The sequence below is a fragment of the Parus major genome, chromosome 9 (genome assembly GCF_001522545.3).
Source record: "Parus major isolate Abel chromosome 9, Parus_major1.1, whole genome shotgun sequence".
In the NCBI taxonomy this organism is placed as follows: Eukaryota; Metazoa; Chordata; class Aves; order Passeriformes; family Paridae; genus Parus; species Parus major.
Window position 1 is genome coordinate 23,999,100 of NC_031778.1, and position 11,417 is coordinate 24,010,516.

At 43.1% G+C, this 11,417-nt stretch overlaps 1 protein-coding gene across 2 annotated transcripts in view; it reads right to left on the reverse strand.

Annotated features, from left to right (window-relative positions):
• The window catches only part of LEKR1 (leucine, glutamate and lysine rich 1), a 34,295-nt gene that overhangs the window by 19,807 nt on the left and 3,071 nt on the right, over positions 1 to 11,417 (reverse strand). For both annotated transcript variants that reach the window (XM_015638225.2, XM_015638222.2), the window contains exons 2-4: positions 5,222 to 5,436; positions 1,054 to 1,173; positions 514 to 689 (exon numbers count right to left, since the gene is read on the reverse strand). In XM_015638225.2, the coding sequence (XP_015493711.1) occupies positions 514 to 689; positions 1,054 to 1,173; positions 5,222 to 5,436 (511 nt within the window). The remainder of the gene's footprint in view (positions 1 to 513; positions 690 to 1,053; positions 1,174 to 5,221; positions 5,437 to 11,417) is intronic.

Consider the following 11,417-nt stretch of genomic DNA (forward strand, 5'->3'; position numbering starts at 1 on the left):
TCCAGGGTTCCTGAGCTGCTCCAGGGTTCCTGAGCTGCTCCAGGGTTCCTGAGCTGCTCCAGGGTTCCTGAGCTGCTCCAGGGTTCCTGAGCTGCATCCAGTTCCAGTGCACCCACACTGGAGCTCACAGGGACAGAGGGAGAAGCACATTTCCCAGCCTCAAAGCCCTGATCAAACTGACCCCCAGAGGTTAATTTGGTCAACAGTGGGATCTTTGAGTTGTCCTGTGCATGGCCAGGAGCTGGACTTGATCCTTGTGGATGCCCCCCAACCCAGGATATTCTGTGATTTTGTGATTCAGTGAAACAGCAGCTCATCCACTCATTCACACTGGAAAACTACTAGGAAAGGAGTTCTATGTGAATATTATATCTGAAGGACTTTAAAGCTGTAAAAGTGGGCACAGGGCCAGCTGGGAAGCTCTGGCTGTTGTAATTCTTGTTGTAATTCTGTAATTCACCACCCTGGAGGATCCTTTTTTCTCTTGCCCAAAATGGCTGCAGGATGCTTTACCTGTCAGAGCTTCTTTGCTCACGGCTTTTATTTGCCGAAAAATTTCTTCCTTCATGGCAGCAAAGTTCTCCAGGTTGGTGGAGATGACCTCTTTAATACTGTCCAATTCACCTCTAATGAAAGGGAACAGTGAGACAGCCTTGTTCAGAGTGGAGCAATGGTGTTCCAAAGTAGTTCTGCAAGAAAGAAAATATACAGATGTGTAATAAATTCTTTTCTTAATAAAACTTGGGAATTAGACTAAGCTTGACAACTCTGTTCCCATTATCTGATAATTTATACTGCATTGGGTTACAATAATTTAGTGTATGAAATGAGCTGTGTATTGAATATATGTATAGTAAATTTCCCCATCTAAATGTTTAGAGTTTTTATGCATGAACAAAGAAAACTGGACAGGAAATTGTATAACCTTTTTTTTTAATTGAGAAATCAGAGTAATCATGTTGAGATGGCCAGATTTATGGTGAATCTTTATAAACTATTTATATGTAAGAAATAGAGCATTTCCAACATCAGCATTTCTTTTTGGGTTCTCACCTGAGCACCTGTGACTGCTTGGAGGCAGTTTCCTTCTCCTCCTGGAAATACTGCAAATCAGCTTTCATAGTTTTCATCTCCTCCTGCTTGCTTTTAAGTTCCACTGTCAGGGTTTTTATCCTGTAGATGTAAATAAAGTAATCAGAATTGTTTGCCCAATTATTAGATTATTATATATTATTTACAATTATATAAATATTCTATAAATATTTATTAATATTATTAGAAATATATTAATTATTGTTATTAGAAATACCCAATAATCAACTTCCAGCTTTGGTTTTAGCTTTCTTAGGGCAGGAGCCAGCTCAGTGCTGGCCTCAGGCACAGCAAACACCTCCAGAACCATCCCCCTCAAGGTGTTCTTCACCTCTAACATTTACCTTGGGAACTTTTCTTCACAGCACCAGTTTGTTTTTCAGGCACAGCTGTCCCAGTGTAAATAAACACAGTTTAAACATTGCTCTTTCAACAATTCAGAACTTGCTCCCATAATTGTCAGGAAATGAATGGAACTGCACAGGAATAAAAGGGCTGAATGCAATTCCCTTCCTGTGGTACATGTGAGGAACAATCCCACACAGCACATCAGCCCCAGCTGTTTTCTGTAGATAACCATCCTAAAACAGCCTTCCAGCCCCAAAAATACAACTCTAGTGACAAGCAACTGTTAAAAACCAGCCCCTGTTTAAGCTTTCAACACTTACTGTTCACACAGAGAAAATGATCTATTTGTCTGCTGGTGACTCACTGCCACAAGGAAATAAATAATATTTGAATAGACAAGTATTTTACAAAACCAAAGGCTGGCAGAAACACTACATCAGCCTTGGCTTCAATTTGAAACAGCAGAGGAGAATGATTTATACTGAAAATATATAAAAATTAAACCAAACTGGGACAGTGCATTAGTCACTGTTAACACATCAATCAGCACCAAAATGCACATTTATAAAAATATTAGTCCTGGTTAAGAAACCTGGGTCTGCAGAGCTCTGACAAAATCTGAACATCTGGGGGTTAAAATGCAAGTTTTTGGGGTTCAGTTGTGGTCCCTAGAATAAAAAAAAAATAAGAATAAATCTAGAAATAGAAGACATTCCTGGCATTACCTTTCTAGGAAATTTTACCCATTGCTACCTGCAAATTTCCACGAGCTGGAGAGCAGGAGGGGAAAGATAAAATCTGTTGGATTGTGGTTGGGAGCAGAACTGTTGTCACCCACAAGGAAATGTCCATTCCCTAAACAGCTACAGGAATTCAAACCTGTATTTGCAGATGAGGGGAAAAAAGCAGGGATTTATCACTGACCAATAACAAATCCAAATTCTGAGAGCCAGGGAGAGCCAGATGTTCATTTTCCATTGCTGTTCTAGAATGGGAAGCATTTGGAGATCTTTTGGATTAAGAAGAAACTGGTAAATAAGGAGAGACAGGTTTTCTTTCTCTTTCTTCTCCAGAGCTGACACTAAAGGGATGTTTCCAGCATATCCTGGTCTGTCAATCCCAAAAGAACCGGTGGAAAAGGCAAGACAGTTTCACTCCACCCCACCATCAGAAGGAAGCAAAATAAACATGTTATTTTGGGGCTTTTTAGCAGAAAGGCAGAGTCTGGTGGATCATTAAATCTGGCATTTGGAGAATGGTGGGAACACAGTGATCTCATCCCACTCCCAGCCCATCCTCACATCCAGGATCACAGGAGGAATCCTGCCCGCAGTGGGAGGTGGGGCAGGACATGTTCACTCCCCGTGCTGACAGCAGAAGAATAGCACGAGAAAAGGAGCTGCAAACACCCTCACTGTCCCTCCTTGTCCCAAAGCAATGAGGAGCAATTCCCGTGTTCCAGGGGACTGAAGGGGTTTCACAGCACAGAAATAATCCCTGCACTCCATGGCACAGGACTCTCAGGGGATGGAGCAGCACTGGCACTGCCAGCAAGGACAGGATGCACAGAGGAGCCTGGAACACTCTGTCCCAAAAAAGCTCCACCCCAGGATTTTCATTGCCATGAAACTCTGGGAGCTGCCCACTTTCGTTTCACAGCCAGGAGCTGCTCATTTTCAGTTCAGAAAGTGGTGAAGTCACCACCCCTGGAAGTGTTCAAGATCTGTGTGGATGTGGCATTTGAGGACATCTTTAGCATTTACATCTATTTTACATTTCCTACACTGGATGTGGCAAGAATTTTGCTAATTAAATTAATCATAATTCAATTAATTATCAAGACTGAAGTGATTTAAACACAGAAGAAGGTTGGATAGCTGAGAGGGATCAGTGCAGCTCGTTCCCCTTCTCCTGCCAGGATCCCAAAGGAAAGGTAACTAAGGACAGGTGAACTCCCAGGTAGCTTTCAAGGTTAACCACAGGTACAAACAGAAATACCTGATCCTAGAGGGAATAAAAACCTGAAACAGTCTGCAACTGATAAGAGAGATTCAATCCCTTCGTCTAGCAGAGATAAAAGTAAGGAAAAGGCATTTTTGGCTTCAGGGAGCAGTGATTTGTCAGTGATTTGTCAGCCTGGCCAGACCCAGGATGTTGAAGAGTTTGTACCACAGCACAAGGCAGTCAGAGAGGCCCAGGATAGCAAGGAGAAGATAAGGAATATTCAGCCAAGTTACTTAACAAGGCACAATGGTTGATTTATGGCTGGAATGGAAACCTACTGCAAGTATTCCAATTGATTTCAGCAGCTTTTAAATCAAGTGGAGCCTTAGGGGGGGAAAGTGCAGAGATAAAAAGTTTATTAACTGCTCCAGCTTTACTACAAAAAGTCAGCTCAATGAAAATTTAAAGTTTAGCTCTGGCAAATGATCCTCAACAAGAAGAATGTGCTGTCAGTGCATTTGCTCACACACTGGATTCTGCCACCAGAGCTGCCCCCCCAGGGTTGTTAAAGGGACAAGGAGCAAACAAGCTTTGAAAATAGATATTAAACCACAGAAAATATTAAATATTGGGAAGGAGGGAGTGGAAGATGTTAAATTTAAATGAAAAAGATATTGAAAGAAATCTTATGAGTAATTTACAAGATGAATGCATTTTGTTCACTTTTGCAGAAACTCGTGCTCTAAAATGAATCTTTTATTAGTAATATTAGCAAGCAAAAGCCTAGCTAAATCATTAATCAAGTTACATTTTTAACACTATTTGAGTGATTCTCCAAAAAAATCAGGTTTCCAAAGCATTTCAGTCCAAGCTCAAGAGCACCTTCAGCTCTAGATCCCCTGGTGTGAGGCAGTCACACAAGGAACACCCCTCCTGAGGATCCAAAAAATCAAACTGAGCTGGTAATTAAAATCAGAACCTCATCCTTACAAAAAATCTTCTGTCCATTTGAGTTAGATGAGCAAAAAACTACCCAGGAGTTTCTGGTGGCCTCAATCCATCAGTAGCAGACTTGAGCAAACTGCATTTTTATAAAGAATCTTTTATTAATTAACTATACACATCAATTATTTATAGTCCTACTGTAATCAATTAATGGAATATAACAATAGATTCCAAGCTATGTGCATGGAAAAGGATAGAACACACTTCAAGGTCCTAACTGTGCCCTGAAAATCCAAATGTGGCTTTGAGATCTATCATTAATTACTGGAGTTCTTGAAGTACAAAACTCCCCCTTTAACTGGAGCCTTCCTGTATCTGTAAGGATTTGAAACCTCCTGTTTGTGAAGCAAAATGCCCCTGGCAGGTCCTAAACTGCTCCTCATTGCTCTAGGATTCTGTACCAGCCCTGCAGAGAGGGAATCCTGAGATTCCCAGGGAAGAACACTGCGAATTCTTTAGCAGGGTACTGTGAGACAGCCCAAATTTCAGCCCTGTGGGGCTCCCAGCCCTGTGGAATTTTATTTGGAATATTACAATTTATTACAAAATGATAAGATGAAATTTTCATTATTTCCCTTTGGGAGTGTGTGCAGGGGAAATCCTCCCTCTGAGTGCCTTGTGGCCTTTCCTTCACCTTCCATCTATTGACTGCTTCTAAAATGCTCAGGAAATCTGAAGCATACTATGAAAGATGATTTAAATCAAGTATTACAGGGTATATGGGCCATCTGAGAAAAGAAAGACAAATGTTATTAGTATTTTAAGCTGCTTTGGGCTGAAATTCCCTACCACACACAGGAGAGGATGGCCAGAGGAGATGATGTGCTCTGACCTTTCCGTTTTGGATTCGCTCTCAGCCCGACAGCGCTCAAGGTCGTGGTGAAGAGCCTGCAATTCTGCCTGAAGCCTCTGCTCCCGTTCTAGGCTTCCTTTATAAACTTTAATCTCCTTCTCCATTGCTTTGACTTTGTCTTCCATCACCTTGAACTCGTGGAGTGTCAGGTAGCTGACTCCGCAGTATTTGCACACTGTCTGCTCCCGGGGCATCTACAAAGATAGAAAATGCTTCAGATTGTCTGGAAGAAACAGGTTCAATTCAAAAAACCCTCAGTGACACTAAGAAATAATAATAAATCCGAGCTATTTAAATCATTTACTGTTCTGGAACATTTAAAATCAGATGATATTATTGCTCTAACAAATAAAGACAAAAATCCTCATTAAGGATCCTCAAAATGAGCCCCAGCTAGAGCAACACTTTCCCTTCCTGGCAACTTCCCAAAATTCATCAACTCTGGCAATTTGATATGGGGGAACTCCCACTGAAATGCTAAAGTACTTCTGAGTTAGGTTGGATGTATTCATTGAAGATGAAATGCTGTGTTTTATAAAGCTATTTCATTAATGAATCTGGGAACACTTGTGCCTGAGAAATGTTATTTCTGTGGCTTTCCAAAAACTGTACCCAAGTGAAGGAGGCAAGATGAGGGAGAGTGAACAAAGTGATGGAATCCACAATCTCCACCAAAATAATTCATGGCTGATGCTGATGTGGTGTCCATGGCACTGGGTGGAATCTGTAACCCCTTTGGCAGGTATGAAGGGCTGGTTACAAAACACAGAACATGGAACACACAATGAAAGGCCATTGATTACTTTGGGAAACAGAGCTGGTTATTAACCTTGAAGCAGGGAACATGCAAGCACCTGCTCAAACAGTTTAAGTCCAATTAAGATACTTTGTTTTCCAAAAGAAAAAAAAATATTTTGAGACATTGGGATAAACAGAAAGAAACCCTATCCAGAGGAAAGAAAAAAGCTTTCAAAAATTATAAATTAAAGATTCATACAACAACCTTTAGCAGTTTAATTACAGCTTGATATAAATGATGTTTCAGGATGCCCTGGACAAGCTTTATTTCCCCAGTTCTCAATGCTGCCTCAGTTTAAAACCCCCCTGATTACAGCTGCTCTGAAGGAGCTGAAAATGCAAGTTTATTTTTCCTGGCAGCTGCAGTCTGTGCTTGGAAACCTGAAACTGTTCTTCAGGATAAGTACCCCGAAGTTCCAAAGCACTGGAATGACTGCAGTGAAAAAGGACAAAATGAGCTGTGCAGGGAGCACAGGAGGGGGTTTATCACAGAGAGGACACGGTGCTCTGTGCAGCACAGCCACTGCTGCTGCTCACACAAACAGCTGAGAACTTTCACTGCTTCTCCCATCAAAACAAGATAGAAACACCAGGGGCCTGAGCTGGAAGGGGTTTGTGCAAGTACCAAAACTTCTTCGTTTTCAAAGTCAGTTTTGTTACTGAATTTCAAAATAAATGAAGTCATAGAACAATAAATACTCTCTGTCTGGCCTCAGTTGGAAGTGGGTCCTGCTGTCCTTCCCATCCATTCCTCAGGTGAAATGAAAATCTGGGAGGATTTCTGATCGGGTTGGATTTTTACAGTATTTGCTACAGAGTCAAAGAATCCCAGAACAGGAAATTCTGTGTAAATCAGGACCTTGCTCTGCACATTAATAATTACCCTGCAAGCACTGCAATAAGTGTACAGATTGAACAGCTTCCAAATATCCACCTTAATATATGGAGCAGTTCCCTGACACCAGGAATGGATTTGGCACACCTTGAGAGATGCCAACCACACTTAATTTAAACCCAGCACATCTGTCCAGTGTACCTGGAAAATTAACAGATGAAAGTGAGTAAGAAAGGAAAGCACTGATCTGATTTCCCATCCTAAATCCAAGGTTCCTCTCTCACGGAATCACAGAAGGGTTTGGGAGGGACCTTAAAGCCCACCCAGTGTCCCCGGGCCATGGCAGGGACACTTCCCCTGTCCCAGCTGCTCCAAACCCCATCCAGCCTGGCCTTGGGCATTTCCAGGGATCCAGGGACAGCCCCAGCTGCTCTGGGCACCTGTGCCAGGCACTGCCCACCCTCCCAGGGCACAATTCCTGCCCAATATCCCATCTGACTCAGGAATTCCAATATCCCATCTATCCCTGCCCCCTGGCAGCCTTAAAAATAAATGGTCTTGCCAGGAGAAAAGCTTCACTAGACTTTTTTGGTTGTCTCTCAGACACCAAAGTTGACCAACCATTACACAAAATCTGTAGGAAACAAACTGTCATCAGTTCTTATGCTCACAAATTACCTTTTCTGGAACACTGAGATTGCTGAGTAACCACTAAGGATGTGTACTAAATACAAGTTTATGGTTTCAGATTCCATATTCCGCTGTTTCCATTTGATAAAAACACTGCTGTTGTCTTCAAAGCAGGAAAAAAACCAGGGGAAAAACAGTTTGGAAGGAATAGAAAAGGAAACTATCAGAGCTCTGAGTAGAAAGGGGACTTGCATGTCCTGAGTGAAGCAGTGAACAGAAAAAATCAATAAGGAATTTAAAAACCAGTTTTGCTGAGGGCAAAGTGCTTGATCTGGGAAGATATTTATCCATAAGACTTTGAGCTGCAGTTGTGATGCACAGATGCTGTAAAGCTGTAAAGGGAACGGTTTCCACTCTGCAGTTGGTTTTGGAAGGAAATATCATTGCTGGTTACAAAGATTTCTTTAGCTACCAAGGCAAGGGGAGGAATGAGCCAAGAGGGATAATCACTCAAATTACATCTGTCTGACTCAGTTTCATCTGCAGAGCATAAGTTATAAGGAAAAAAAGAAAATAAATTGGTGGTCTAGACCATTTTTAGCCTTTTGAATGATGAGGCAGGAATTTGTACCACTTGAACTTGACCAAGTAACTCCAGGGTGTGTCAGCTAGTGCACCACCACCCCTCTCCTCTGGAATTTCACATTCCACCCGCAAACTTCCCATGATGGAGAGCTGAATTCCTGTTAGAAGAGTGAGCTCCTCTCTCATTTGGCAGGGCTTTCATATTACAGCATCCAGCACATGCATCACTCATCACAGAACCCTAAAATTGCTCAGGTTGGAAAAGCTCTCCAAGCCCAACGAGTGCCACCATCCCACAGCACTCACAGCCCCAGGAGCCACAGCCTCAGGGCTGTTAAATCCCTGCAGGGATGGGGACCCTGCCACTGCCCTGGGCAGCTGTGCCAGGCTGGACAGCCCTTTCCAGGAGAAATTCCTCACAACACCCTGAGCTCCTTGCTCCACAGCTCTTGCTCCCTTGGTGGATCTGCCAGGACTGAGATTGCTTCAGCAAGAACTGGTCAAAACCAAAAAACTCTGTATTTGTCCAAATTAAACTTGTAGCTGAATACATACAATAAAAAAAAAATAATCCTTATGCTGCAGCTGGGTGGTGTTAAATTCCTTCTGTATGTTGATTTATTCTACCTTATTACCCAATTTTACTTTCTTTTTTGTTTCACTCCTCTCCCACATTATTTTCATGTCTCTCATCCTGCCTGTCCCTCTTCTGACACACCAGTCAATCCCTATTGCACAAAAAGAAATGATGACTCAAACCACACCATTGATTTTTGAGGAAGAAAGGGGAGTCTTTTGATACATATGCAAAATGAGGAGGTACCAGGCTGAAATTGGTATTTGCCTCAGTCAAAGAAGGATTTTTAAAAGTCTTAGTAGAAACTTCACTTATTTTAAAAGAAATAAAGTGTATTATGAGCCAAATTTTCAGTCAGCATCTACCCCAAAGCAATACAGATGGTATTGCTGAGCCACACTGTTCACATCATTATTTGCTCCCAGCCCATAAAATCACAGTTGCAAAATAAAAATCCCCGTGCTTGCTTTGAACACACGAACAGTGGAGAAACAGGCTGGGAGTAAAACCAGAAGGTTGCTTCATTCAAAACATGCCCTGGGATAATCCCTGTGTCACGACAGGAAGTCACAGCAGGAGTTCAGGTAGCTGAACCCATCGCTGCCTGGAGAAAAGCAGAATAATGAATCCTTACAGCCTCAAACGAGCCTGCAAACACCAGCACGGAGCAGCAGCCCTTCCTGAGCTGCCCCATTTCCTGGGGATGTGTCACGGGCATGTTCCAGCTGAGAACTGAACCCGAGAGCTGCCACAAGCATCTCATGACAGAACACAGCGGCCAAGGATGACTGAGCCCATGGTTAAGCAGCCCTTTGCTGAGTAACCCTCTGCAGCTCCAGGTGTGACTGCCAGGAAGCCCCTCCTGGCTCAACCCCACTGCGTGGGAGGAGAGGAGATCCAGTCCCTCCAGTTCAGCACACCTGGACCCCAGCTGCAGAAAGGGTGGAAAACCTTGACTGTAGTGAATGCAAACCTGGTTTTGTGAGAAAAACTGGGATATAGAGAATACAGCCCTGGTCTGATGAGAAAAGCTTGGCTATACTGCCTAGAGAGGGTGTGGAATGCTCCTTACTGGAGGGACTGAACCATCTGGACACAAGCCCTGGAAGTGCCCACAGCCAGGCTGGACAGGGCTTGGAGCCACCTGGGATAGTGGAAGGTGTCCCTTCCCACCCAAACCATTCCAGGAATTTCTCCCATTTCTAGAGCACTCCCCAGCCACTCAGAACACTCCCACAGCAGGAGCCTGGCACCCCAACACCACCCAAACATCACAAATTCTACAACTGAGTGCTGAAAACCCCAGTGGGCACTGCAGCAGCTCGGGGACACCATCTCCAGGAGAATTCAGAAGGTAGGGGCCAGCAGGATGCTGAAAAGGGCTCTGCCATTCTACCACGCTTATCTGGAGGGCACAAATTGGAATTTTATCTGCTTTTAAACCCCTGCTGGTGCCAACACTCCACATCCCAAACACAGAGCTGTGCTGTCCTGGTGGGTGGGACAGGCTCGTGGGCTCCCAACCACAGCTGGAACTCTGTGTTCCAGAACCTTTTCTAAAGAAACCCCAAGCCTGGGTTCCCAGAGAGCGAGAAAAGGGAAAGCTGACGTGATGTGCTCATACAGAGCCCATACTGTCCCCAATCTATAGCACACGTGGGAGAGGCACCGAGTACCCGTTTGCTACTTGTGGTGAACACGATACTCTGGGGACACCACAGGACGTTCTGTCCTGGTGGGGAACAGCCTCAGCTCTTCAGCTCCTGGGGTGAGAGAACTCTTAATCTCTAAGAGTATCCTGGCCCTATAAATTTTATGATTTATGGTAACAAAACTTGTTTTTTTGCCAAATAAAATATGAAGTTAATATAACTTTGTTTGCTGCTGTGAGGACTTGGGTTGTTCTGTCGCTGTTTTGTCTCCTGTTTCAGGGAGATCCTCAGTGCAGAGCTCCATCTTCCCTTCTACTTCCCTCCACTTCCACAGAACTTTAATTAAAGTCCAGAGGCACAAAAAAAGATTCATTTACCACTGGCAACAAACAACTACCAAGGTGAAATATAAAAGCCTTGAGGGGAAATTAAACCAAAATAAAACATTAAGCAAGCAACAAAACCAGAAGTCCCAAAAATACACATCCATGACATTGGAGTCAAGGAAACACTCCCTCCTGTACCCTGCTGGGCTCTGGGACACCTCTCAGGCTGACTTTGATTGCAGAAACTCCATGTAAATACATTTCAAAACAGGCACTAAAAGCCAGTGATTTCCATCTTTACTAACAATTAGTTTCCAAGAAGTATGCAACTATAAATACAAAAGAATACTATAAACTTTAATAATGCATATGCTGATGTTTCATTCACCTATTAATTTTGTTTTTTTCATTTAGCACCCCTCTTGCAATGAATGTGATGTGAAAGGGGTGTGAGAGCAGAAGGAATGAGAGAGAAAAGAAAGCAGGGATATGTAAAAGTTTTCACACAGTTCTCTGAGGCAAAATTGATCAGAATATGAAGAACCAAAGTCCCTCCACATCTATCATTAACAAAATGCAGAGAAATCTCCTTCCCTCTAGACTAAAACTTCCTTTAAAACAAAATCTTGATAAGCAGCTTGTGAAGCTCCAAGGAGAGGAACAAGAGAGCTCTGCACCCTGCCCTGTGAGGCAGCTCCTGGATCCCTCGTGAGCGGCACAATCCAACCTCCAGCATCCATCCATCTATCCATCCATCATTCATCCATTATCT